Source organism: Fusarium oxysporum, chromosome III, assembly GCF_013085055.1.
Source record: "Fusarium oxysporum Fo47 chromosome III, complete sequence".
Classification (NCBI taxonomy): domain Eukaryota; kingdom Fungi; phylum Ascomycota; class Sordariomycetes; order Hypocreales; family Nectriaceae; genus Fusarium; species Fusarium oxysporum.
The window spans coordinates 3,866,748-3,894,167 of NC_072842.1; the positions used below are offsets into that span (position 1 = coordinate 3,866,748).

Genomic DNA, 27,420 nt, shown 5'->3' on the forward strand with positions numbered 1-27,420 from the left:
ATGAGAGGCAGATGAGTAAGTTCAATTCAACATCTCTACACAACCGTTGAAGACTTTTGAGCTGGATGCAAATCTCAGCAGTTTTGATCACAACCATGATGGAAACCCTGTTGTTTATTGTTGCAGTTCACGGAGTTGTTGTGGGTGTCTCACGATGGATGAGCTGGCCTTGGGTTCCTACTTTCGGGCCTCAACGCTGGAAATGGGGCGCAAATCGTGCTTTTTAGCCAGTCGCGGAATGGGGGGTAGCGGGTTGAAGGGGATCATTGCGAGGCGATAGGTTTGCTTTGTTCTCGTTGACTGAAAGAAGAAGGGGAAAACAGAACTCAAAAATGACAGTGAATTAGGGATATAAGGGCCTCGTAGTTTGCCAATGCCTGAGGTTTCTTTCTACTTCTTTTCTCCTATAATTTTATCTGATACCGAATAATCAATTGCGAGCTTCACCACTTCAATTATACAGTGATTTTTAGTTCGGATAGCGACACTGCGCCTCGGTCCGTTCCGATTTCACGTTTCGCAAACGGTCGAATATGATATATCATTGGACAATGACGTTGCGCAGCCTTTGTCGGACAGGAACTCTCTGTTTGAGATGTGCTCAATTACCTGTTTCATGATGATATCAGAAACTCCAGTATATCTCCAGGTTGAAACGCGATATATCCCGTCTACAACACAGATGATATCCACTTTTGAAGTTAGTAGTGTTGAGTTCGACAACAAACGGTTGACCTCGGCGCTAAAAAAGAGACATCGATATCATTTTGGCGGTCAGCGATTCAAGCAGCGATTCACTGGAATTCTGTGTCTGCCTCCCCAGCAACTAAAAAATTTGTGCATCCAATCTTTGACTGGAGACTGCGTAACGTTGGGCTGCAGCACCGCCATGGTATCCCTGGATCCTTTTTCAGCCCAGCTGAAGAGAAAGAGTCAGAGCCAGAGTCAGAGAGAGTCTGGCCCTAGGCCACCTTTCTTTCTTTTTTTGCTGTCATTTTCCTTGTTTTTTTTTCTCTCTCTTCTTATTTGTTGTGCGTACAACTCGAAATCTCTTTTACTGAAAGAAGTCTTTCATTCCATCCATCCCATGGGTCCATCCATGCCCTATCTAACCGAATGAAACTGAGTCTTGATTCCTTCACGCTCTAAACAGAAAGTCACTGTTTGACTTGCACTTACACTTCCACTTGCACGCTTCGGGCTACTACAAATACATTAATCTCACCCCACCACCCCCTCCATCGTCAAAGTCCCCGCTAAACAAGCTGGTTACCGTCCACTACCGATTCACACAAAAACAATCCATCAAACAACAACGCTTTCGTTGATAGAATTTTGGTTTAGACTTGTCTTGCCGTTGCTATCAAATTTGTCTCGTCAAGATCTTCAAACAGACATCAAACTATACCGTCACAAGGTATGTATTGACTCCAATAATGTCTACCATTCCCTCTCTAGCATCATCTTCCTTCTCTTACTCTCTTCTCCGCATGGACACCTTTCTTGTCTCGGATGTATCTCTGGGGGTGGGCTCAACTCCAGAAAAGATGGTCCATGTGATCATCACTGGTCATGTCAAAACAGCTGAGCAAGCAAATATGCCCCGGCGGTAGCTTTTAGCTAGCATCAACGGGAAGCAGGTCAATGACTGCATGACATTCACTCATTCATTCATGGCCATGCCCACTCTGCGAACCAAAGAAACACCGCCGCACATAGTCCGCAGTACCTCCATCTGGACTACCTTGCTCAGGCACTCTTTCTCGTACCTCGTTGCGGTCTGCTCCTCCTACGGCGATGCTACAATACTTTGTCGTTACTGTAACATCACCACTGCCACTCTCCCTTCCCTGCCACAGCTCTAGGTCCTTTCCATGACCAACAGGACCATTAGGCTTTGAGGCTCGCTCTTTACGGCCCCCACACAGGGTTGGGCAACTGCTTTCACAGACCTTGACACCCTACCACCAGCCTACGAAGACCCAAAACGTAGATGCGCACAGGGGAGAGCCATTTGACAGACTGGAAATGGCAGTGGACGCCTGGGATAAACCGGGAGTTTGGGAGCCAAGTACTCCAAGGGCTTCAAGCACGGCCACTCAGATCGATGGACCGCCTAAACATCCCGCCAACTCCAGCCCAACGAGCGCTAGCAGCATGAATACTTTAACAGGGTCCCCACCGACTCCATCGACAGGGCGACAAACCAGGGTGCCCCAGTTCAGGGCGGCTGACAAGAACGATGCTTTGGTGCCCAGCAAGTCTTCCCAGTGAGCACTTGGAATGGCTTCACGATGCAGGAAACTTTGGTGATCGAGCGTTGTGCTGGTGCTCAATCGACGCTATTCTCCTAGGCTCAAGGCAATATCCAACCCATTGTCCTGTTCAGATCACCGTTTCGAGTCGAGGGACTGGGTTCGCAGGAAACTTTTCCGCGCCACTATGTTGCTCAGTCCTCATGCAAGGGATAAAGATCCTGACCAACCGGGATATTCACTCTTCAAGATTTTATCTAGATGATTTTTTTTTTTTTACCTTATGTCTAACTTTACTAACTGATTGTCGTCTTCTTAGTTGAAATCATTGATTTCCTCTAACACACGAAGCTCGGACTGGCATCCTGTGACCACCAAGTTTGTCCGTTTTCAAAAAATTTAGACCGTACGGACACACCCGAATTTTAAAGTATACTTTACTTACACGCACACCCACAGCTCTGGTTCGACAAGCTTTCGCCGTTGCGATACAACGGTCGTTCGTCGTTTCCATTGATTCACTCTGGAGCGGTTGTTTGTCAATTTGTCTTTTGGTTAACAAGAGAGCTAATTCTCTGCGGGCAAAACATCAATTCGACCTCTGCAGACATTATTAACGCCGCTCCCAACTGTATTGGTCAGAATTCGACCAGTGGCCCATCAGTAAACGATCTGGAACCCCTCACCGCCGATCGATTTCTGCCGCTTTTCCATCCTCGCAACCGCCGCCTGAATCCACCCCGCCCACACTCTTTTGCGCCTGATCTTAACGTGCGCCGTACAGCAAGCAAGCACTCTGCTAGATACAACTTTGGTACCCTCCTCGGTCAGCAACCACAAGGCACCATCGTTCATTTCTTGTTCTGCGACTCCGCACCAGCTTCACAAGCAGGCATTTCCCCCGTCTCACTGCTTTCGTGACCAGCCGACCTTTCCCTTCCGCTGTCACGCCCTCGTCATCTTTTGGTGGCGTACTCACTTAATTTTACGACCCCTCACTCTACGCCTGTCGCGCAAGTCCAATTCTTCCTCGCCACGACCCTCGTACCAAAACACTTGCCGTTGTGTTTTTTTTTCTTCTACTGCGGCTACGACCTCGTCCTCCGTTTCCCCCATCGTTGGCTCTGTTACTTTGGGGGTTGCTAGGCATTGTTTCTACCCTGTCAGCTGAGCATTACTTGTGCTTGTTGCCTATCTTCTTCCTTTCCAACCTACATTCAGCGCCTTTACTCCGGCTTTCTCCTGTGGATTGTCGTGGGTAAAGGGCATCCCACCAAGTATTTGCTATGTGAGTCCCCTCCCTCCATTACCATCCTACCCATATCTTTCAGCGCTTGCGTTCCTCCCCTCCCTCCCCTTCTTGTCTCTCTCATATCCACCGTACTAGTTGTCTCAACTGCGCCCCCTCTAGCTTTGTTTACTTGTCTCTCCTACACTTGCGCTTCGTCTATTGCGCATTACTCTCTTGATCATACAGCTCACACTCTCATCTTACCAGGCTCAAACAACGCCCTTCTTCCAGAGCCCCTACCTCCGGCACTCGTCCTACTGAGACGTCCGCCTCTGGGACAGCATCTTACAGCGACGATTCTTCGCAGGAGACCAGCCAGGACTACACCGACTCTGAAGAGGACCTTTACGACGACGAATACGACGACGAAGACGACGGCCTTGGCCCGTCTGACTCTGCCTCAACTAGCGACCACGATCAACATTATCGTCATCACCTCTCTCAGCGTCAGCATCAGCTTCCTCTTCACCAGCTTCCGCCTCAACCTCAATATCCACCACCACACCACCAGCAGCTTGCTCATCACCAGCAATTACCTCCTCGCCAACCGCCACCTCATCAATTGCAATCCCGTCAACAAGGTCCTCCCCAGGATCTTTACCAACCTGAAGAGGAGCCTAGACAGCCTTACCGTAGACCGCGGCGCGATCGTGCAGCGCCACCCACCGCCAATCTGGAAGATCCTCGTGGGTATGGCGCCTATGGCCGTGGCGCCTATGGGCACCCCCAGCCCGGCGGGCGCCCTGGCCCCGGTCAAATGTACGGCAGAGGCCAGCAGCCAGGATATCAAAACCAAATGGGACCCTATATGGGATACCCTGCTAACAGCCAGATGGTGCCTTTCGGCTATGGCGAACCTGCCAGCCCTTACGGTGCTGGCTATGGAGGCGAAGGAAGAGGCATGTATGATCTGATGCCTTATCAACAACCTCCAAGTGGTTACTATGGCGCTGTACAGCCTCATCCTCTCTACGGGCCACCCCACATGGCTGGAATACCACCTGGGCAACTCACTACACCACCACCTCCTCCGCCTACTGAGGCTCCTGCCAAGCCAGCCACACCCGCTCCCCCCAAAGAAGATCCGGAGAAGATTCGATTGGAAGCTGAGATTGCTGCGTTTAAAGCTATGGAGGAGAAGGTCAAGGCTGCCGAAAAGCAAAAAGAAGCTGAGGCACAAATCCGAAAAGAAGCCGAGGAAGCCTTCACTCGAAGAATGGAGGACATGAGACTGGCCCAAGAGGAAGCCAAGAAAGAGATCGAAAGGGCCAGGCTTGAGGCAGAAAAAGCTGCCCGAGAGAGAATGGAAGCCGAACGAAAGGCTGAAGAGAAACGCGCTCAGGAGCACGCTCGCGCTATGGCAGAAGCCGAGGAGAAGGCTCGGCTCAGATTTGAAGCAGAGATGAAGGCCGCTGAGGACCGAAGAAAGGCCGAGGCAGAGGCTCGCATCCAAGCTGAAGAAGAAGCCAGAAAAAAGTTCGAGGCTGCAGCGAAGGCAGCCGAAGAACAACGGAAGGCTGAGGCTGCAGCGCGCGCACAAGCAGAAAGGGAGGCCCGAGAAAAGTATGAGGCAGAGATGAAGGCAGCCGCCGAACAGCGCAAAGCAGAGGCCGAAGCCAAGGCCAAGGCCGAAGAAGAGGCTCGTCTGAAGCTCGAGGCTGAATTGAGGGCAGCGGAGGAGCGTGGTAAGAGAGAAGCTGAAGAGAGGGTCAGGGCCGAAAGAGAAGCTCGACTGAAATTTGAGGCTGAACTAAGGGCTGCTGAGGAGAAGAGGCAGAAAGAGGAGGAAGAGCGAAAGCGTGCTGAAGAGCTTGCTCGAGTTCGGTTTGAGAAAGCACTACAAGAGGAGGCTGATGCAAAGGCCGCAGCCGCGAAGAAGGCCCAGGAGGAAGCCGAGCGCCTCATGAGACTTGAGCAAGAGGCTAAGGAAGCTGCCGCAAAGAAAGCGGCCGAGGAAGCCGAAAAGCTCAAGAAGCTCGAAGAGGAAACTCGCGCGAAGGCAGAGGCTGAGACTCTTAAGAAAATCGAGGAGGAAAAAAAGAAGGCAGCAGAAGCAGCCGCAGCTGATGAAGCCGCTAAGAAAGCCGCCGCAGAACTGAAGGCGAAAATTGAAGAGGAGACAAAGGTCAAGCTCGAAGAGTCTAAGAAGAAGGCTGAGCAGGCCCCAATCCGATTCAAGGATGCGGTTGGTCGAAAGTTCAGCTTCCCTTTCCACTTGTGTGCCACTTGGCAAGTATGTACTTCAGTTCATGACGGGTGACGAGCAATGGCTAACGATATTGCAGGGAATGGAAGATCTCATCAAGCAAGCTTTCATGCAAGTTGATGTTTTGGGTCCTCATGTAATGGAAGGTCACTATGATCTTATCGGCCCCGACGGCGAGATCATCCTGCCATCCGTTTGGGAGAAGGTGGTTCAGCCTGATTGGGCTATCACCATGACGATGTGGCCAATGGACAAGATGCCTCCACTGGGACACCCCAAGATGCCTGGCGCGCCGGGCATGCATGGACACAAGCACGGTGGTCCTATTCCTGTTCCACCCCGTCCCATGGGCCCAGGTATGCGACCTCCTATGCATCCTCCTGGCGGTATGGCCCCTGGAGGAATTCGACCGCCCCCGGGATGGCCTGTCGGAGGAGGTGTTCGACCTGATATGCCAATGCCGCCCAACGTTGTCACCGTCGGCCCTGCCCCTGGCAAGTCCAGCAAGCACAAGAAGGCATCCAAGGATCACTCAGGAGTGGCAGGCTTTTTGTTTGGCAAACCTCAAAAGAAGAAGTGAGCTCTCGAGTCCTCCTAACTACTGAGACAACAAGCTAACGCTCGTCCAGGCCTAGCAAGAAATGAGGTGCCATACTGACATGTCAGCATGAGAAAATGATCGTTTGAGCTTGATTTGATTTTACGGTTTTACTTGTTTATTTGCAGATACCTCGCCGGCATCGGCTGCCGGCCTGATTTCGAAAACATCTCCTTGGCAGTTTCTTTTGGGGTTTTCTACTATTGTCTAAGATGGAAAAACGAGACAGTGGAATTTTGATCCTTTCCCAACTCATGGTTAGCGTATTCATATCGCAGAGGCGTCACGAATTGTCCTATATGCATGTGGATCGGAGTATGATGATATGGTTGAAACGACGATACGGAGGGAATGGGAACACGATCCAATGTTGAAGACTTGTATCGATCATCTTGGTTCTGTTTGTGCCAGAAGATGACCAAGTCCAGGTATTGGCGCAAAGATGACGCTCTATTTTTTCTTTGTTTCTTTTTTTATCTGTCCGTTTGGTTTGATTTTGGTTCTGATCTGGATACGGCGGACGAGCACGTTTGATAGACACGGCCGTCCTAGACACGCGTCATGTAGAATGAATGGAGTAGGAAGAAGAATGATTTATTTAAAGTTAAGCTTATTTTTGATCAACGTGAGTGAGTTGGGTTTGGTCCCTTCTATTGTGTAATGCGTTTAAGTGAATAGTGGTATGCCCACCTGACTCTATGCAAGTAATCTAGACTACTTCAACACTCCATCACGGTATGTGAATTGGATTGGAAAGGGGGGAGGTACCCAAATAATACTTAATGTATGCAATATTAGAGTTTCCGTTAAGGTCCTAGCTTCTCAAAGGCCTTCTTCTCAAAGGCTTCTATCATCATGCTGGCGACCTTATCTGACACAGCAGCACTTACAGCACCATAGAGTGGGTTTGTAAACTGAAAGTCGATAGATAGATAGACCTCAGTGCGCGGTGAAGGTGGACCAGAAATTGGTCTCACCGACCAGCGTGTCACAAGGCTCCGGAAGACAGCCGATGCGTCAGGCCCTGTACCCCCAGGAGCAGTCTCCCCACTGATGGCTTCGACAGATTGGCCAGGAACACAGCGCAATCTACTTGTAAAGACCTCGTCGAAGCCTCCCCATCCGACATGTAGATCAGCGAGTGTGGGGTAGCGTCGCCCGGTATCGGGGTCGGGATCGGACCAGCGAGTTACTCGAGAGCGAGAGCAATAAGGGACGAACGATGAGTAAGAATCCACGTCGGCTATGAGATCGTAAAGAGGTTCATGGGGGTATGGTAGAGTGCGGTTGGCGGTTAATCTTTGAGGTTCGGAGGACGGGAGGGTGATGAATGAGCGGTGCAGGGGTGTTGAGGCATGAGTGAGGTTGGTGATGCTCGATATAGAAGCCGATGAGCGGGCGACAACGGCTCTGGGAGGGAGAAAACGGAGGGCCATTGGAGGGGATTAAGAGAATTATCGGGGTTGTATTGATCTAGTGTCACCGTCGTGAGAGTTTCATGGTCTAGAAGCGAATAATGAATGTCTACACAGGGAGAATAAATAGCTGTGACAGAAAATCTATGATGGTGTTGAGGCTCTGCTAAACTGAGTCGAGAATAAGTTGGTGTGGAGGCTTTCCGCCCGCCCCCACCTCTGGCTTGGTGCAGTGTAATCAATCCGCTAAACTCGTGACGTTAGGGGATTTGACCGCTGTAGACACTCTCCAGCTCGGGCCGTCCTGCTCGCCGAGCCAAGGGCGGTGGATGATTCCGTCATGCTCAGTAAAGTAAAGCCGCAGATGCTGTACGTACTGTACCTACAGTGCTCGTTAAGTTAGTGCACCTATACCTTACTCAACACCAACCAACCAACCATCCATCCCATCCACTCTCACCAGCACGCGACATCTCCATCCGCTGCTGAACGAAACATCCTCCTCCTCACGATATTATACGAGATGCGCCGGTCGAACATACCTTCACGAAGCCCCTGAGACCACGTCCTACCACCTAAATAAGCATCTCCTCCAACGGCCGGCCCCACGCCCGCGGGGCAGCTTCTCACCATGTAGGCCAGGGCATCAACACCGAATCGACCTCTGGGAGAGACATTGACCGTGTGCGCGCAGGTTTGAAAAGTCGCTCTACGACCTCATCCGGGGGCTACGGAACCACAAGGGCAATGAGAAGGAGTATATCCAGAAGAGCCTCAAGGAGTGCCGCGCCGAAGTTCGCAGCCAGGATATGGGTTAGTTCGATGTTGTGTTTGGGAGAAGCTAGCTGTGCAGAGGGTCTGACTTGAGCTGTTTAGATCTTAAGGCGACGGCGCTGCTGAAGCTCGTTTATCTGGAGATGGTCGGACATGATATGTCGTGGGCATCGTTCCATGTCCTTGAGGTCATGTCGTCGCCCAAGTACCACCAGAAGCGAGTTGGATATTTAGGAGCTGTCCAGAGCTTTAGACCCGACACTGAGGTTCTGATGCTGGCTACTAATCTGCTGAAGAAGGTCTGTTGGTCACATACTGGGCTTCTTGATGCCTCTAGCTAACATCATGATCAGGATCTTGGTTCGACGACTCCGACGGTTATATCTCTCCCTATAGCCACTCTTCCCCATGTCATCACCCCCTCGTTAGCACTCTCGACATTGCAGGACTTGCTACCGCGATTAAGCCACAGCCATTCGAACATTCGAAAGAAGACATTGGTAACGCTATATCGACTTGCTTTGGTATACCCCGAGGCTCTTCGTGCAGCATGGCCCAAGATCAAGGAGCGCCTCATGGACCCTGATGAGGATCCCAGCGTAACAGCAGCCATTGTCAATGTGGTCTGCGAGCTTGGCTGGCGAAGACCGAATGACTTTCTTCCTTTAGCTCCTCGATTGTTCGAGCTCTTGGTTGATGGTGGTAATAACTGGATGGCCATCAAACTCATCAAACTCGTAAGCTATCGGCACTTAAGCTCTGGTGCTGTTGTATTAATCTCTGTTCAGTTTGCCACGTTGACACCGCTGGAACCTCGACTCGTGAGAAAGCTGCTACCTCCTCTGACCAATATCATTAGGACCACTCCTGCTATGTCATTGCTCTATGAGTGCATCAACGGAATCATTCAAGGCGGCATCTTAGGAAACTCTGATGACTCTGGTACTGATGAGATCGCAACGCTATGTGTTAACAAATTGCGAGGCATGGTCATGATAGATGGCGATCCTAACCGTAAGTTCTCAACTGTTGCTTTGTCATGGATGTAAACTGACCAGACCTTAGTCAAATATGTTGCCTTACTAGCGTTCAACAAGATCGTTACCACACACCCTTACTTAGTATCTCAGCAGGAGGATGTGATTCTGGAATGTATCGACAGCCCCGATATCACTATCCGAATACAAGCACTCGACTTGGTCCAGGGCATGGTGACGGGCGACAATCTTGTGTCTATCGTGAGCCGCCTCATGAAGCAGCTCAAGTCATCCATGCCGGCTCGCGACAATTCTCTTCCTGGAACTCCTCCGAATGATCCCAACGAGTCTGAGGATGAATTTGCTGAGCCAGCCCCGAAGCCAAAGGCCGAATCCGCTCCTTTGCCCGACGACTATCGAATCGACGTCATTGGAAGGATTTTGGGAATGTGCTCCAAGGACAACTACTCGAGTGTCTTGGACTTTGACTGGTACATTGATGTCCTCACACAGCTTGTTCGCATGGCTCCCGCCTCTCGCAAGGTCGATGATGATCTGGGCCCAGTTGAAAAGGCCAGGGCCAATGTGTCAGAAAAGATTGGTGACGAGCTCCGCAATGTGGCTGTCAAGGTCCGGGTGATGCGATCAACGGCTGTCAGGGCAGCGGAGATCATTCTCAGCCAGCTCAATACAGATACACCGCCAGGATACAAAATCACTTCAGGGGCACTCAAGTCAGTTGCATGGATCATGGGCGAATACGCTTCGCAATTAGCCGTTCCAGATGAGGGTTTGAATGGCCTCTTACAGCTCATTCCCCGAACAAACAACCCTGAAGTTTTAACGACGACCCTACAAGCAGTCACAAAAGTTTTTGCCACTATAGTTGGGGATGAGAGTGAACCCTGGACAGCAGAGAGAAAGTCGAGGGTATCGCTACTTATGGCGCGCATTATCCACGTCTTTGAGCCTCTAGCACTACACCCTAGTCTTGAGGTCCAGGAACGAGCCGTTGAGTTCACGGAGTTGCTGAAGCTCACGGCTGAAGCTGCTTCATCTCAACCGGCGTCGACAGACGATGTTGAGCAAGATCCCCCGTTGCTTCTTACTCAGGCTATCCCGTCGCTTTTCAACGGCTGGGAACTCAACTCGGTATCCAAGGGTGCTCAGCTGAACGTCCCAGTACCCGTGGGCCTGGACTTGGATGAACCCATTCATGCAAACCTGGCCAAATTACTATCAGAAGCCGACTCTATCACATTAGCAACAGACGACTCGGATGAGTTTGAGACATATTACCACCAGAAGCCACCACCTACAAGCATTGATTCATCCGCACCAGCCATCAGCAGGATAGCTGAACCCACAGAGGAATACTCAACTTCTTATCAGCAAGCTGACGAAGATACCTATCTGGATGCTGATATTGTTGCTCGAAGAAAAGCCGAGCGTCTCGAACGCAACAGAGATGATCCCTTTTATATTCCCAGCAACGACACTCCTCGCACTTCGACCCCTATTCACAACATTCTCCAGAGCAGCAACGGACCCGACTTGGATATCGACTCCATACCTATCATGCAACTAGAGCTATCAAGAGCTGGAACGCCTGCTGCACAGCCCCCAAGACCACAGCCAAAGCCACGACAAAAAGTCGTTATTGCCGCAGATGAGACCCTCGAAGGCAGCGCAAGTGGCGGTCTTCGATCTTATGACTCGGAGAATAACTCTGACAGCTTCACAAAGTCCAAGGCTCGGAAGACCAAGACCAAGCAGGGCTTGCTTGGCGTAGACTCGAGCGGCATCGGCTCCTTCAGTCTCGAAGGCCAACCGTCAACTGGTTTCGACTATGATCAGCAACAGCGTGAGGACGTTGAGATGCAGCAAGCCATGAAAGAAGTTGAGCGTCTTCGCCTCGAGATGCAACGTGCGAATGAGCGCATTCAGGTGGCACAGGGCGTTGATGTTGAGGGCACAGTTGTCAAGAAGAAAAAGAAGAAGCTCAAGAAGGATGCTGGTGCCGAGGGAGCAGAGGGCGAAGAAGTAAAGCCCAAGAAAAAGAAGAAGAAGGCTCCGCGGGCTGCGGTCCTGGAGGAAGAAGGCGGTGATGATAGCAGTGCTCGTGGCGTCGAGTCTCCTGCTTCTGGTGGTGAAGTGGCTGTTGCTAAGAAGAAAAAGAAGAAGCGTGTTGCTGAGATTCAAGACGAGTAGACGGACACAAGTGGTTTAGGAGTGAGTGAGCATTCGATAGCATAACAGAGACACTCAGTCAGAAGGAGGAGGATCAAGCAGATAATAATAAGTATCAAAAATCTTTGAATCATTTCTCATGTCCTGCCTTTCATGTGCTAGGCCGCTTTTCGCTCAATATTTACAACGTCTCAAGAATATCATCAAGCCCGAGCTGGATCAATGTCCTGAAACAAGTCTCTTAACGAATAGGGAATCGCTGTCGTATCATGATGTTGATACAGCATAAATACAAAAATAGACTGGACCCAGTTCCAGTTTCAGTTCCAGTTCCACGTCCAGATCGAGAAAAACGACAAGAAAAAAAGTACACCGATAGTTCTTTTTTGCTCATGTTCCATTAACACATACACATGACAAGGTAGATTAGACGGCCGAGTCAACCCGAGCCGCTCCCCTCTATTCCTGCAGTCCCGCTGTTAACCAAATCCCAACTCCGTTCAAGATCAAGATGAAGGCGTGGCTCTATTTGGGTCTGTCATGGTTCAGAACCGAAACTCCGCCTCCTACCGCTGTCTAAAACTTGGCTCCGTATCGTAAAACTAATCCTCCATCGGAGCATCTTCAAGTTGCACGCCGCGGTTGGATTCTGAAGGGGGAGTCGATGGCACCACAGGAACTCGTTTGCCACCAACGAACTTGGTTGGTGTACGTCCTGTGCTATCACGGCTGTCTCGCTTCTCCGAATCGGCGTCAGACTTATCCTTTTCAGCATCGCCATTTACAGGGGCAGCACCATCGGGCTCGGGAACTTCAAGACTCTGTCTCTTGATAACTCCGCCGAGACTGGTGCGGTGTCGATCAACAGCCGATGTTGGGCTGGCAATAGGGAATCGGGTCTCTGGTCCGCCAGTACTTCGGTCTCGGCGGTGACCACGGGGGCCTGGCGCAGGGCTTTTATCACGGCCGCGGCTTGCGTTGGCCTTTTCAAGCAGAGCTCTATTCCGCTCTTCCATAAGGGCCTTACGGTTGCTTTCGTCGGTGCTAATGGCTCGAGGGCGGTTGTTGCTGCCAACAGAGGTGGAGTGTGTAACCATAGACATGCGCTTCAGGGCGCTAAAGATGGCGTCCTTATGGGCAAACAGATCTCGGACCAGTCGGTACGCATGCTTCTCTTCCATAGTGAGTGAGGTCTCAGTTCGTGGCCGCAGGATGCAAGGTGCAAGAGTGGTAGCAAGAGATGCAACATAAGCTTCATCGGCAGAAGTCAAGTCGATCAGGCGAGTGAAGTGGTTCATACAAGCATCGAGAGTGGCAATATTGGTGAGGCGGAGCTGTGATAGAGTAGATTGGAGAGCAGCAATGCGAGAGGACTCATCAGCATCAGTAGATGGGGTAGAGTAAATAGTTCGGATAATCTCATAAACGTGAGAGGAGACCAGAGAATCTATATGATGTTAGTTTACGTTATAGAACTGGGGTTCATCAAGCTTTTGCACTTACCAGGAAGCTCCAAGAGATAGACCTTGAGCAAACTGGCAACCGTGGGGATATCAAATTCATCAAACACATCAGGAGAAACAGGCTTGCCGTCATTAACCTTGGCGCGTAGACGGTGTGATTGTGATAGCGGAACTTCCAGCAACCACACACCTCGCCGAGCCTCATCACCTTCAAGATCAGGGTAATGGTGGTCTAAATAGGTCAAGATAGTGGTAACAATCATGGGCACGCGCTTCTTGTCAGCCCTGGCACGCGCCTCAAGATCGATACCAAATGTCTGCTCGTCAACCTTATTATAATAGTTCTCATAGACGACCACCTTGGGCACGAAACTTCCAGTGCGATAGGTCTCGAGAAGATAACGTAGATCGCTCTGGGGCTGGATGGTCTCCTGGAAGAGCATCATCTGGTCTACAGTAGACTGCAGGCTTGGGATGACGTTTCCAATGGTGCCCGAGAAGTCGAGGATGACAGTCTTGACAGCCTTTAGACGGTCAAGCTCGCAGCGCTCAAGGAACTTGAGATGAAGATGAATAGCCTCCTCAAGCTCGCATCGAAGCTGGTCAAGCTTGCGGACGCCCTCGCGGTACTTCTCATCGGCCTCGGAAGCCTCTCGCTTCAGACGCTGGCTAGGGGTCTCGTTAGGGTGAGAGTTGTTAAGAACATTCCAGTTGGCAAGATACTCGCTGACAGTTCCAACGGGAGAATCAGCGCCCTCAGAACCCGTAGAAGCCAGTGAGAAAGTGCGGTTGATAGACTTCTTTTCAGGAACACCAGCCATTTGGAAAGCCTTGGGTCGCCATTGGTAGAACATCTTGGAGCTGTTGGCAAATGTACTTCCCACATTACCGATGAGGCGAAGGAAACCGTTGTTAACAAGATCTTGACCAATTCGCTCAGCATAAGCTACGCCGATGTTGCCCATGCTACGCTGCAAATATTCAACGATGTCGGAACCGGAGGAAGTGTTGAGATATGTTCCTAGGATTGGCACCTTGGTCTCGCCCATCTTGATGCTGGAAAGCATCTGGGAAAGAATCTTCTTCACTTGCTCGGGCTGGTAAGTGTCGTCACCAATTTCATATAGCTCTTCCTCCTCGGGCTCCTCCTCCTTATGAGGCTGAACCTTAATCTCGGGAATATTCTGATTGCCTTTGGGGCTGGTTTCAGGATCCTGGAAAGCAAGCTTATTTTCCTCTTCGAGGTCCTCTACCAGTCGGCATTTGTTGAAATACACGGATCGGAGCTTCTTGACTGCCTCAGCCTGACGGTCATGAGCTTTGATGCGCACTTGCAGCTCATCTTGAGAGTCCTGGATACGAGCTTCGTGGGCGTCGCACCAGCGGGAGAAGGGGTTGACAACGAGGTCGCGGATGCTCTGGGCGATGCGACGGTGGTTGCGCGCAGCATCTTGCATCTCATTTCGCATGCCATCGAAGGCCTAGATTTTGTCAGCTGGTAAGCTCGACCCGGACATTGACGTTATCGCATAGTAAATCCCCACAAGTGACTGCGGCACAGACTATGGGCACTTAGGAGAGGATTCAGAAGCATAGTATCGTACCTTACGAACGGTAGCTCCGTCATCACGGCTGAAGCCACCAGTGATCTTGTCGGCCGATGGAGCAATATCGCCAAGTCGCTGACCATAGGTCTCCTCGGCTTCGGCGCGTAGGCGTGCGATGGTCAGAACCTGTCTGTTCTCATGAACACCTTGTTGAAGCTTGCTGAACAGGACACCAAGTCCCGCAGCGTAATCGCTCGACCAGAAGGAATCAGCGAACCCCGGCATGATGGTCTGCCTTGTCCAGCCCCTTCGATTGATGCGGTGATTATGTGGTCCCTTTTTTCGATTCTATCGGAGGGGAAGTAAGAGCCAAGAGCTCCTGTAGCGGTGGAAGGATTGTCGGAGATCGACTCGCGATGCAATGGGTGACGTAGGCGTAGACGTACGCAGGAAGTCGTCGCGATCGTCGTGAATTAAGGGGGGGATTGGGCGAAAGGGTGTCGCCGTTTGCGTTGTGCAGGTTGATAATCTGTCGTCGTATCTGCTGCGTGTCTCTGTCTTGCGTAGACTAGTTCGGTGAGACGGCTACTGCCGATGCAGGGGGAGTAAAGCAGTTGATTTATTGTTGTGCGAATTCCAGGGATCGAATCGGGAGCGACAAGACACCTACGGAGTACGGAGTTGCAAGTAGAGACAGCTGTACAGAACTCTGTTTCTTGGTTCGTCAAACTTTCTATCCCCTTGGGCTGACACTGTCTGGGCAGGACAAGGCTGAATGGGGGAAAAGATCGGGCGTGCGTATTGACTGGATCGGAAGCTTGCGAACTGGGGTCCGTCCGTGTGGGAGAATTGGGACGAGATGATGGTTTGTTAGCTTGAAGGAGGCTGGCGCTGGCGCTTGGTTGGCATCCGCTGTCTGACTGGCGACGTGGAGGGGGGGGGGGGACGTTTTTGGGCTAATTAACAGGGGACTTTGGATGTAGAATCACTCCTTTTGCGTCATAATATCACATCAAAAGATTTGTTACTTGTGGTGATGATCTGTCATAAAGAAAGAAGTTGGAAAGATCTAGTCTAGCTTCTTTGTCTACTAATAAAGTAGAAGTAATTTATGATAGCCCAGCAATGGTCGAAATGGCAGGAGGTGGATCATGTCTTTCTTTCCTGCCTTCCATCAATCATCAACAACCGAACCGAGCTTAGCGAATCCACCAAGATGAACCAGGAAGAAGGAACGATGGAACGGGCAACGTTGAACACGAGCGTCTTTGTGTTGCTTCAAAGCTGTTGATACTACGTTATCAAAGTTGCATTAATTCACTGATTAACTGTATAAAGAGAGTTGAGAACTCTAAAAGAGATTCAGCATGAAAGAGTTACGCATTCTAACTCTGGCTGATATGTTATTTTCCCCTGTCATCGCCAATCTGAAGTTCTGTTGCTATTGCTACGGGCTGTTGAGAGGAACTTCACAGCCACAACCAGAGACGCAATCGGCATTTGTGGCCGTTTCAGAGGCCTCTCACTGGGCAACTCTTGGTTGTTAGTGGATTCGGGACCCCCAGCCACTTGCTCAGGGCTGAAGTTAACCCCTGAGGATAGTCTCCTCGTAAGTTGTGGGGACGGTACCTAATTTTAGAGGCACGTTTCAGAAAGACATTCCTGGGTAGTTCAGGGGTCCGTGTCAATCAAAGCAAGATTCTCTCCTATGACGACTGGGACAAATTCTGGGTTTGAAGATGCTGTTAATCTCACATCTTCGTGAATAAATTTTCCATAAAATTTAACCAATTTCATGCTCTCTTGATTCACAATTCTACGAGAATGAATGAATTAGCCGAGGGCTGAAGCTGGGTCTGATCTGACCTCAGCGCTTGTCGAGGTTCTTGGCTCTAACTACCTATTCTGGAAGTAGGCCACAAGCTACCATAGTAGGAAGCTAAGAACTTAAGATAGAGTTCTATAATTCCGAGATCTTAGACTACAACTATTAAACAGAGCCTCGACATGCAGTGTTGCTTCTTTATTAGTCCCGAGCTTTGCTATATGTATCTCAATCATCACAACCAAGCGGTAGGGAGGTCTTCATCATCTATGGATAGGCTACTGATGAACGGCGAAGTGACTAAACGTTCCCGATTATAGGCCCAGTCGGATCTTGGAAACTCTTTGTATCCAAGTCCAATACCAACTTGTGAGAGTAAATCTTTGGTATGACTTTCGTCGAATATCTTCTTGACGTCGCACGTCACTCGTTTCAGCCTGGGGAATCGACTCTGCTCTCTTCTGAGATTCGCAAGTCCTGGCAACCCCTTCTGTAGACGTTCGGGGGGTGGAGGGAAATCTGGCTCCACAAGAGTGAGAGACGTGATGCTGGGCGGAAGAAAACTTGTGAGGGACTTCTCGTCAGGGATCTCCAAACTTTGAGTGCTGTACACTGCATCGCTGTTGAGGAACAGCTCTTGTAAGGCTGTGAAGGTCTCCAGGTGGGGCATTGGGTCTATCTTGGTATCTCGACTCATAAAAGCCCGGATGCGAAGGTCAAGATGAAGCGACTCTAGACTTTTGCGGTGCTTTTCGAGGTGTCTGACAACATCGCTTGCCTGAACTTGCCAGTTATAAAGCTGGTCAATGTGCAAGGAAGTAACACCTGTGGCTTCATATGTGAACGCCTTCAGGCTCCCGGTACACGAGGGGAGGATCTTGGCGAGCTGGTCGGGACTCAACCTGAAACCTCTGAGGTGAAGTGCCTTCAAGCTCGATATTTCAGGCAGTGGTAGTGACTTGTATAGAGTCAGAGCTTCGAGACCTGACGAAATAGGTATAAGTTGTGATGAAAGCCATTTCAAATCAAAGGCCCCACGAAGCTCGAGGCTTCTCAAGGGAAGACTGGATACCCCAAGGACCTTCAATGCCTGCATTTGGTCATATATCTGATGAGCTGAAATATCAAGAGCCAGGTGTGAGCATTTGGGCAACAAGGCAAGCAGAATAAATAGCAGCTCAGCTGGTAGAGTGCTCGCATGCGATTCGATATTCTCTGTCGCGTCTGGAGACTTGGCTTTGCCGAGGATGAGCCCTCGAAGGAATGCCTCTCGATAAGGTGATGTATCCTTTCTTTGGTCCCATACATCCGAAAGTTTCAATCCTCTCACTTTTGCTACTTGTTCGAAGGACTCGTGGGCATGGTCAAAGTCAATCGGTGGAGCCACTTGTGAGCAATAGAAGATGGCAGCCTTGGTAGATGAGGCGAGATGCTGCTGTGAAGCGATGGTCCTTATGAAGAGGGGCAATGATTTCTCGACCAAAGACTTCTGTATGGACCAAAGAAATACATGATGAAGAATATCCTGACTGATGTCACGAAAACGTCTTGAGACGAGACACAGCGACACCAGTACCTGACGATCCTGGCAGTAGTTGCTGGCGAGTTGTTCGGTGTTATCGGTCAGATATTCTTGTTTGCCGCGACAGTGTAAGCAGAAGTAGCCAAAGATTTGACGTAGTAACTCTGGAGACAAGTTGGCAAGTTTAGGTGCGTGTTGTTGGCTCTGGGTGTCTTGACTTTCTGTATGGCGCATTGTATCTACTATAGGTAACATGTACGATGAGAACAAAGATAACTTAATGACTGTTAAGAGGGCCAAGATAGGAACCATTGGCAATGAAGAGGGGGTTACAGGGATCCAATGAGTAGTAGGACTTTAACCGCCAACTCATGGAGCAAGTACAGGGCGGAATGGATTGGAGTGACCTTGCTATCTGAAACATCTTAAGAATTATCCCAAATAGGTCAGGCTTTATTGAGGATCTATTTAATTTTTGTATGGTTTCTGAATGTCATCCTTAAGTTTTGTCACTCTTCTTCCCTTTTACCCAGGTGGGAAAGGATTGACCTATTTTCAGGGCATCACAAAGACCAGCCAACGTCAAGGGGTCGATCAAAGCCGAGAGAACTGGTCTGTTGACTTAGTGCGGCTGTCACGTTGCGACTTGACAAAGGCCAAAGAATTTCATGGCGATTGCCTTTTATAAGGTATCATTCAACTTGGTTCAACCTTGTCGTTACGTAGTATTTGATTGATTGCCTTGCACGGGTAAATCTACGATCTTCAGATGATCTACATCACGTGTGTCGCTTCTTGCCGAGCCATCAACTCCATCTTCAACTCCATCTCAGCTTCAGCTTGACCGTAAACTTACCTAAAGCAAAAGCAACAAAAGAACCCTTGTTGATGCCAATGCAACAAGGACCATTATTTCCGGAGACCTCGGCCAAAAACTTACGATGCTTCTTCTAAACGAACCGCCCTTAATTGGCGTCTCCTCTCCTCTCCCCTCCAAACCAATAATTGGTCACTCCCCTTCACTACTTGGCGCTCGGGGACCTGCGTCCCCCACTCACACTTCCTTCTTTGGCCGTGCCCTGATGTAAGTGCTTCTCATAGTTGAGGTTCCAAATGGGGACATCATCTCTTTCGCCAAGGGACCGACCAACCTGAATTGGTCCCAAAATGGGCCCTGATATTCAATTTTGAGGGTTGGTCGGTCCCCTTATAAAGGAGCCTGTATTCTAACGTTAAAAAGGGTGAGGTCACTTCGTTTCTGGTGTAATTCATTGTTTGTCAGTTACCTTTGTTGTTACTATATAGAGAGCTTGCGGTTCACTCTTTTACTGCAACAAGACTCAATATCACTCATTCATTCTTCCATTCTATTATATTCTATTCTCCTATACTAAGTATACATTACATTTCTTCTCTTCTCTTCATACACAATGCCTTCAGTCAATACTTTCATCACCGCCCTCGTGGCTGGTTTTGCTATTGGAGCTCAAGCTGGTCCTTGCAGACCTCATGCTCCTTCAAGCTCTGTCATTCAGTATCCTGTTTCTACCACTCAACAGACCGCAGCCGGAACTTCTGCTGCCTACACTGATGTTGTGAGCAAGTCTGAGACCAAGACTTCTCTTTCTACCGCCGCTGTGCAAGTCACCAGTACTACCAAGGACGAGTCTAACCCTGCCACTGCTGAGGAGACAACTACTGGATACCCTGCTGCCGAGACGACTTCTGCTTCTGCTGGAACCCTTACGAATGGGTCCGTTTATCCTACTTCCGAAGCCGAGACTACTGAGCCTGCCGCCGAAACTACCCCAACTGCTAAGGAGGACACAACCTCTGCTCCTCATACCACACAGGACTCTAGTGCTGCTCCTTACACTACAACTTCAGTCCCCGAGTCCACTTCGAAGCCAAAGACCACTCTCGACACCACCACCTTCGCCCCTACAACCACCTCCGAGCCTACCACAACTACCTCAGAGGCGTACACAACCACATCAGCTGCTGCTACTTTCAGCTGCCCCCCTCGCTCTGAGCTCACCTGCGCCAAGACTGGCTTTTTCAACAACGCTGACAGCAATCTCATCCAAGTCTACTACGACTATGACCTCAACCAGTGTCAGGAGGAGTGTGACAAGACTGACAACTGCAAGACCATTGGTATCACCACTAGCAATCAGTGTGAGCTCTACGATGCTGCTGTTTCTGCCCTTGGGTTTGAGTTTAGGGACGGCTGGTACTACTCCGTCTACGATGCTTGCTGCTTCAATGGCGAGTAGATAGGAAACTGAGCAGGCAGGCATGCCATGCGCAGGTAGATATAATCACTATATATGGATTGGTATAGGGTGTTTAGGAACCTTTCTCGGCTGGAAAAAAACCAATATCTCATTTAGATAGTTTTGGTACTAATTTATAATTCTTTACTTGTTTCAATATATCATTTCATCTCAGTCTTTTTACTTGGCTCCTGAACACTTTTGTTTATCTCAGACTCTTGTCTAACATTGTTGAATCGCTAATCGTAAATGTGACCCTGTTTATATTTTGGAACCTGTTTCTTCTATTTGTTTCATTTTTTTTTAGTTTTTCCTTATGCGGTAGGGTTGGCCTCAGTTGCCTGTACGTCTTTGATTGTCAAGTCCTCAGCCTTCTTTGTCAGTTCGGCCTCGGCATTGTCACCGCCCTTGGCTCCTGGGAATCGGGTTCCCCTGTTCTTGACCTTCTTTTCCTTCTTGACGGGCGGGGGGTAGGCCTTGAGTGTGACCTCCTGCCACTCTTTTGAGGCCTCGAATTCAGCCTGGATAGGGCTCATGAGCTCGTGGAATCCCTTGGTCACAGCAGCCTTCAGGTCTTGAGGTGTCAACTAGAACACATCGTGTTAGTAACCGTCTTCAACAATGAAATCATCCATTGACAAAACATACCACATCGTTTCGGTAATCTTCGTGAACCTTCTGAATATCGCTGTAGACCAGTGGCTCGCCTTCACGTCTCTCGACCTTGAACGATCGAGAACCGGCCTTCAAGCCAGAAACTGGTAGCAAGACATACTCCACAAGTGCAAGGACACCGTTGCCCTCAACCTCCTTGGGAACACACTCTGCCTTGCGGATCTTCCTGGTCACAACATCAGGTGCGTCAAGGAGGTCGATCTTGCTATCTAAAAGCCATCTATTAGCATGATTTACATCAGGGATATACGGGCGAAGCCCTTACTCTCATCGCTTGAGCTCATCTTGTTTCCGTTTAAACCAGCAACCATGGGGTTCATGAGATGGGCACGCTTATAAAGTCAGTAGTGTTTCTTCCAACAAGGGCGCAAACGCACCTTTCGGTATCCGAGCTTCGGCAGCCACTCAGTGGCAGCTGTGAAAAGCTTTCTCTGATCAACACCGCCAAACTGAACATCGCAGTCGAGATACTGCTCATCCAACACTTGCAACAGAGGGTACATGAGACCGCTGAGAGGCGCATTGCCAGTCTGCTTGACCACCTCAGCACCAGCCTTCTTGGCATCGTGCTCAGACACCACTGAGGCAAGCTTGTAGAGGTCCATCACATAGTCGGCGGTTTTTTGGTAGGAGCTTCCAAAGACGAATCGTAGCTGATCGGTAGGGACTCCACAGGCCTTGAGCATTTCAGTGATAACGAACTTATAGTACTCGGCGCGCTTCTCCACGAGCTCAATTGGAGCCTTCAGGTTATCGAGGAAGCCATGAATGTCGGCAAGCAAGACGGTAACTTCGCAGCCGGCAGCGAGGTACTGGGCGATCTTAACGGCGGGCACGAAATAACCACAGTGAGGGCGGCCCGTTGTAGCGGTGCCCCAGTAGATCTTGGGGTTTCTCCCCTCGGCCAGAATGGACTCGATAATCTCGGGGTTAAGGACCTCAGCGAGGTTCTCCTTGATGAGGGCGAGCCTCTCTTCCGTTGACTGACTCGACATTTTGCGTAGGAATTGTATAGGAAAGATCGCGAAAGGAAGGAGACCACTTTTTTTCTGGATTGACTTCAGGCGTGTTGCTGCCCCTCCAAAAGTCAGCGTTGGGAGTCACACCCAGAACCACCCCGCCGGAATCGGAACCTGGCCTTTCCGACAACATAAGTTTAGCCCATTCTTAGACTGTAGTTGCCCATAATTCATCATAAGTAATCTGGATAGAGTGGTCCGAGTTTATGAATAACATAATCTAAATTTTATAGAACTCTTCAGAACTGATCATAAAGCTTCTTCATTCTAGGTAATCTTAAGAGAAAGAATTGACCAACTTGGCTTACATCAGAGTCCTATATTATGAAGAAAACGACTCGGTTTCTGAGGCAGTTTGGCGACTTTTGGGTACCTTTCATGTCGAATACCTCCCTGCCTCAACCGTTGAAAACGGTGTCTCCGTTTTGGTTACGGTAATATAACGGGCTGAAAGTGGGGTTCCGAATTGCGCTTCTGTCTCTGGGGTTCTCCGTAGTAGCGTATATCCAGTGCTTGCACAGCATTTGCATAACTATTCTATGCATGATTGCTGGAAATGCCCTAACGGACATCTCGGAACGGTAGAGTCATGTAAGTACCTGCGAGTGCTAAGGCATCCTCCACCAATCATTCGAAGCAGACAATTGTGTTCAAAATTTTCAAGGCTTCCAATTAAAGCCTAACTACTCTCACTATCCCTCATTCTTATGTGGTCCTTCTCTTATTAAGAATTATGCATCTCTGGATGATCGGAGAGCCGAGTGCATCATAATAGTAGAAATGTAAGGCAATGAGGGCGAATTGATGGTGTTGGTGGTTGGCGATGCCGTGTCGTGGTAGATCTGTGAAGCTATGCCTCTTAAGGAATTGGTATCCGCTATCAGTCTATCCAGAAATGGTTAGCCCTCTATAGCTTGGCCAGAGGTCATTCAAATCACAAGGTTGCCTGTTCGAATCAGATTTCGAGGGTTCTTTTTTCTTTCGTTTTCCTAAATCAAACGTCAAAAATCTTCCTGTATAAACTACCAAAAGTAACGTATAGATTTAATGACATGTCTTGTATTTAACGTGACTATCCTCTTCTTGTTCAAATTGAATCCTAGGGCAACTGACAGATAGCCTGAGCGTACCGTATTTGTCAGCCCGTGAGTTCAGGGTGTTACATCTTTATCCCTGTGCCATTTAACTTTACCCAACGCAACGACTTCAACTCATCTACAGCGTCATATGAGTTTCGTATTCACATCAACCTCTCCTTACATTGATTCATTATTCATTTCATTTTGTCATCGCAATGGGGCGGCAGGAACCTCTCCTGTCATACAACACCACCCGGTCATCGAGAACCAGGGGCGCAAATAGATCAGTCAAGGGAGGATTACTATCTCAGCTTCATACAGGCTCGCATCATGAAGCTCCCTCTACACCCAAATTAACACCTCGAAAGACTATTATAGCTATTTTCCTAGCACTTTTAGGACTTAGTCTATTGCATCGGCCAGTCAGTAATCGTTACAATGGCGTTCCTCGCTATGGAAACGGATTGCGAACGCCTGAGGAGCGAGCACGACATATTCTCAGCCATACACCATTAATAGGTATGGAGACCTGTACAGTTGCCATGATCAGATGCATATTGACATAGCAACTTCAGACGGGCATGTTGACTTTCCAATCGTGCTACGTTTCGCATACGGTAACCAGATTTATGATGACAACTTCACTCAGCCATTTGAGCAGGGTGAGCTTCCTGGACATGTTGACTTGCACCGACTTCGCCAGGGTCAGAGTGGTGGTGCATTTTGGAGTCTGTTTGCTCCATGTCCATCAAATGGCTCCGACTTCTCTGACAAGAACTATGCTTCGAGTGAGTTGTCGTGGTTCTTGGTTCGTTTAGCCTCCTAACCACACATATAGGCGTACAGTTCACATTGGACCAGATTGATGTTATGACCAGGCTGCAGGCGGCCTATCCTGGCCACTTTTCTGAAAAGGTCGACAGCTCCAATGCCTTTGAGGCCTTCAAGCAGGGCAAGCTCATCTCACCCTTTGGCATCGAGGGCCTGCATCAAATCGGCAACAAGGTGTCTAATCTTCGTCGTTTCCATGAGCTTGGTGTGCGCTATGCTACTTTAACCCATAACTGCCACAACAAATTTGCCGATGCTGCGATCTTGTCAGACCCTGATCGAAAGGCTGAGCCATTGTGGGGAGGCGTGAGCCCCCTGGGTCGCAAGCTTATCGGCGAGATGAACCGAATCGGCATGATTGTTGATCTTTCTCATGTCAGGTATGTTGGAGTCGCTCCCCGCCATGAACACAATTCTAACCAGAACTGTAAGTGAGGATACTATGTTGGATGTACTAGGCGGTAAGGATGAATGGACTGGCTCTGAAGCCCCCATCATCTTTTCTCACAGTTCCGCCTGGAGCGTCTGCCCCCATCCCCGAAACGTCAAAGACAATGTTCTACAACTCGTCAAGAAGCGTAACTCCCTGGTCATGGTTAACATTGCCCCTGACTTCATCTCTTGTGTTGACACCGGAAAGGAGAATGGTCTTCCTGAGTTTTATCCGCAGAACTCGACTCTTGCGCACGCGGCTCAGCACATCATCTACATCGGTAACCTTATCGGTTACGATCATGTTGGTATCGGTACCGACTTTGACGGTATTCCATCTGTTCCTGAAGGCCTTGAAGATGTCACCAAATATCCTGACCTGATCGCCGAACTCCTTCGACAGGGTGTCAGCAATGTTGATGCAGCCAAGGTTGTTGGAGGTAATCTGCTGCGCGTATGGAAAGATGTCGACACTGTTGCTGCTAAGTTGCAGGCCAAAGGACAGCTGCCGCTGGAGGATGATTTGCCAAAGATGAAGTTTGATGAAGCTCAGGAGGCTTCGTTGGAACATGCGTAAAGTTGGTAGTACCGCGCTTGAACACGGCCACATAGAATTCATTTCCATTTGATCGTACATTATATATACAAGTCTTGCATAACAAGGAGATAGCCTGGCTTGTCGTTTCTCCTCGGTGTAATCTCTCTAGCATTTAGACATGCCATAACATCCTCTCTGGGGATATTTGCCGATATTCATACCCAAACCCAGGTAACCCACTCTTCCAATGATGCGCTTAACCTCGTCGTTCCACCCTGTTGAGTCTGTTGGCCGTCGCCGTCTGTGTCCTTGTTCGTTGACCACGGACTGGCAGACCCATTGCGTGACGTCTACCCCGGTATGATCCCATATCCTTTAGTCGTCGAATATTCTCTTGTAACAAGCGGCGGGCGTCCGTTTCGATGGTCATTTGTGATAATTCGGCCGTAATGTGAGTGACGGTTCTGGGAGCGAGGGATCCGACCTTGGCGAGCTTGTGAATCGAGTATTTTGCCATAATTCGGGCAGATACTGTGGGCCCAAGAGCGTAGAAGGACTCGAGGGCTTTCTATCGAAGGATGTGGTGTGAGAATGGATGAGAGCACTCGGTGGCTGCCAGACTTACCTTGACGAGCTTCTGGTCGCCGAAGCTGACTCCTGCGAGGAACACCTATTTACTGTTAAACTCCGATTGCTTGAGGGACAAAAAAAGGGTGCAAACTTACCATGGTGACGGATTATCGTGGGTATCACAGTCGCATGCCTAGATCTCCAAACCGAAGCCGACCAGACGTGCAGTTGGAAAAAGATGGACAATTCGGTAAAACTCGGGTTAATTACTGCACCGAAATGTACAAGACGGCCACCAGGGAGCTCCAGCACGGCGGGGTCCACTGGAGAGGTGAGTCGCGACAGGGGAATGAGGCTCTGACTTAAAAGTTAGTGAACTCTACGTTCAAACCCGTGTTCATCATGTCGAATCTTTTTTGTCGCGTCACGGCCCTAGATTAGCAGGGCACCAATGAAAGAACTCGCTCCTCTGGTGGCTTTAGCCGCTGAAACGTGCTGGAACGCAGAGTGAGCTCTCCACTCCCAGTCCGGCAGCGGGGACCATCTGCAGGTAGTTTAGCGTTTAGGTCCCCCAATTGCGCACGCAGCGGGGACCAGCTCCCCCGGTCAGTGGTCTATCTCTACGGTATAAGTGTCCCTTCCCGTCCCTCCTCTCCAACCTTTCCCTTTCTCTGCCTCTGTATTCTTTGATTATCAGAGAAACAACAATCATGTTCAATCTTCGTCGCCTTTTCGTGTCGGCCCTGGTCCTTGGGCTCGGCCTCCTCTTCCTCGCCCAGACAGCTGAGGCTGCCAAGGGCCCCAAGATCACCCACAAAGTCTTCTTCGACATTGAGCAGGGTGACCAGAAGCTCGGCCGTGTCGTTATGGGCCTCTACGGCAAGACTGTCCCCGAGACAGCTGAGAACTTCCGCGCTCTGGCTACTGGCGAGAAGGGCTTTGGTTATGAGGGTTCTGCTTTCCACCGTGTCATCAAGAACTTTATGATCCAGGGCGGTGACTTCACCAAGGGTGACGGCACTGGTGGCAAGTCCAGTATGTTGCGATAGCTTCGTCTCGGTCCAATTCATTAATTGCTAACATTTATCTTCAGTCTACGGTGACCGCTTCAAGGATGAGAACTTCAAGCTCAAGCACACCAAGAAGGGTCTTCTCTCCATGGCCAACGCCGGTCGCGACACCAACGGCTCCCAGTTCTTCATCACCACCGTTGTCACCTCGTAAGCGCAACTCCATCTCCAACGAACCAATTACAATCGCAATACTGACAATTATCTGCAGGTGGCTCGATGGCAAGCACGTCGTCTTCGGTGAGGTCCTTGAGGGCTACGACATCATCGAGAAGATCGAGAACACCAAGACTGGCAGTGCCGACCGACCCGTCGAGGCGGTCAAGATCGCCAAGAGCGGCGAGCTTGATGTCCCCCCTGAAGGTATTCACGTTGAGCTCTAAGAGGCAACACTCTTGTTTTGCACCAGTCCGTTGCCTCGCCCTCATTGATAATCCTAAAAGGCCGGATTTGCTGATGCGTAGCCTTCGCCTCAATTAGACCTTTACGGCACATCTGAATTCGCTGCGGAGGAGGTTTCGGCTGGTTGGTCTCCTCTCCAGAAGGCTGGCCTCTTTGCCGTTGTTGCTGGTCTTGTCTTTGTTGGACTTCGCCACGCCCGTCAGCGCTCTCGATTCTAAGCGACTCGAGACTCAGTATTCAATAAGAGACAATACAACACCGACCATATCAAGACCAAATGTGTGTTTCGATCTTTACCGACTACTACTCGTCCCTTTCAATTGTAGAATTATAGCCTAAATTTACGGTGAATTAGCATTATGTTCCGTCTGGTCATTATTGTAGCATTCGTAGCACGTAACTCTAGTAGAACATCCCTGTCACGTGGGGCTCACTTCACCACCAAGTTCCCCCGCCATAGAAGAA

General features: G+C 49.7%; 10 protein-coding genes across 10 annotated transcripts; 5 read left to right on the plus strand and 5 right to left on the minus strand.

The window, feature by feature from the left end:
• Positions 1-2,028: 2,028 nt before the first annotated feature.
• Positions 2,029-6,562, plus strand: FOBCDRAFT_290642 (uncharacterized protein; the record flags this gene model as incomplete). The annotated part of the gene is made up of 6 exons (XM_059611771.1): positions 2,029-2,270; positions 2,607-2,637; positions 2,715-3,081; positions 3,402-3,513; positions 3,754-5,779; positions 5,832-6,562. The coding sequence occupies 6 exons, from the start codon at positions 2,029-2,031 to the stop codon at positions 6,330-6,332; spliced, it is 3,279 nt and encodes a 1,092-aa protein (XP_059464499.1). The 3' UTR covers positions 6,333-6,562.
• Positions 6,563-6,973: 411 nt separating this feature from the next.
• On the minus strand, positions 6,974-8,008 carry FOBCDRAFT_219082 (dehydrase and lipid transport-domain-containing protein). Its single transcript, XM_031177343.3, has one exon. The coding sequence runs from the start codon at positions 7,784-7,786 to the stop codon at positions 7,157-7,159; it is 630 nt and encodes a 209-aa protein (XP_031048476.2). The 5' UTR covers positions 7,787-8,008; the 3' UTR covers positions 6,974-7,156.
• A 113-nt stretch (positions 8,009-8,121) lies between these two features.
• FOBCDRAFT_219084 (adaptin N terminal region-domain-containing protein) lies at positions 8,122-11,839 on the plus strand. The gene is made up of 6 exons (XM_059609517.1): positions 8,122-8,398; positions 8,460-8,578; positions 8,642-8,838; positions 8,893-9,276; positions 9,328-9,553; positions 9,605-11,839. Coding segments are annotated over exons 1-6 (3,051 nt in total). The 5' UTR covers positions 8,122-8,396; the 3' UTR covers positions 11,728-11,839.
• A 312-nt stretch (positions 11,840-12,151) lies between these two features.
• On the minus strand, positions 12,152-15,191 carry FOBCDRAFT_25357 (GTPase-activating protein RGD2). The gene is made up of 3 exons (XM_031177348.3): positions 14,774-15,191; positions 13,210-14,650; positions 12,152-13,153 (listed from the first exon to the last, which is right to left on the minus strand). The coding sequence occupies exons 1-3, from the start codon at positions 14,999-15,001 to the stop codon at positions 12,309-12,311; spliced, it is 2,514 nt and encodes an 837-aa protein (XP_031048481.1). The 5' UTR covers positions 15,002-15,191; the 3' UTR covers positions 12,152-12,308.
• Positions 15,192-16,419: 1,228 nt separating this feature from the next.
• Positions 16,420-18,316, minus strand: FOBCDRAFT_219088 (uncharacterized protein). Its single transcript, XM_054703906.2, has one exon. The coding sequence runs from the start codon at positions 18,295-18,297 to the stop codon at positions 16,777-16,779; it is 1,521 nt and encodes a 506-aa protein (XP_054559881.1). The 5' UTR covers positions 18,298-18,316; the 3' UTR covers positions 16,420-16,776.
• A 1,096-nt stretch (positions 18,317-19,412) lies between these two features.
• Positions 19,413-20,454, plus strand: FOBCDRAFT_25367 (uncharacterized protein). Its single transcript, XM_031177350.3, has one exon. It carries the CDS (start codon positions 19,494-19,496, stop codon positions 20,337-20,339), a length of 846 nt encoding a protein of 281 aa, XP_031048483.2. The 5' UTR covers positions 19,413-19,493; the 3' UTR covers positions 20,340-20,454.
• Positions 20,455-20,511: 57 nt separating this feature from the next.
• FOBCDRAFT_219092 (uncharacterized protein) lies at positions 20,512-22,134 on the minus strand. Its single transcript, XM_031177351.3, has 4 exons — positions 21,392-22,134; positions 21,280-21,346; positions 20,988-21,223; positions 20,512-20,926 (listed from the first exon to the last, which is right to left on the minus strand). Exons 1-4 carry the CDS (start codon positions 22,007-22,009, stop codon positions 20,654-20,656), a joined length of 1,194 nt encoding a protein of 397 aa, XP_031048484.1. The 5' UTR covers positions 22,010-22,134; the 3' UTR covers positions 20,512-20,653.
• Positions 22,135-23,208: 1,074 nt separating this feature from the next.
• Positions 23,209-24,980, plus strand: FOBCDRAFT_219097 (membrane dipeptidase-domain-containing protein). Its single transcript, XM_031177352.3, has 4 exons — positions 23,209-23,631; positions 23,688-23,900; positions 23,951-24,323; positions 24,376-24,980. Exons 1-4 carry the CDS (start codon positions 23,328-23,330, stop codon positions 24,950-24,952), a joined length of 1,467 nt encoding a protein of 488 aa, XP_031048485.2. The 5' UTR covers positions 23,209-23,327; the 3' UTR covers positions 24,953-24,980.
• FOBCDRAFT_219099 (uncharacterized protein) lies at positions 24,981-25,750 on the minus strand. Its single transcript, XM_031177353.3, has 3 exons — positions 25,639-25,750; positions 25,539-25,583; positions 24,981-25,481 (listed from the first exon to the last, which is right to left on the minus strand). Exons 1-3 carry the CDS (start codon positions 25,639-25,641, stop codon positions 25,170-25,172), a joined length of 360 nt encoding a protein of 119 aa, XP_031048486.1. The 5' UTR covers positions 25,642-25,750; the 3' UTR covers positions 24,981-25,169.
• Positions 25,751-26,007: 257 nt separating this feature from the next.
• FOBCDRAFT_219101 (cyclophilin-like domain-containing protein) lies at positions 26,008-27,315 on the plus strand. Its single transcript, XM_059609518.1, has 4 exons — positions 26,008-26,518; positions 26,577-26,703; positions 26,765-26,916; positions 27,034-27,315. The coding sequence occupies exons 1-4, from the start codon at positions 26,194-26,196 to the stop codon at positions 27,171-27,173; spliced, it is 744 nt and encodes a 247-aa protein (XP_059466984.1). The 5' UTR covers positions 26,008-26,193; the 3' UTR covers positions 27,174-27,315.
• The last annotated feature ends 105 nt before the right edge of the window (positions 27,316-27,420 follow it).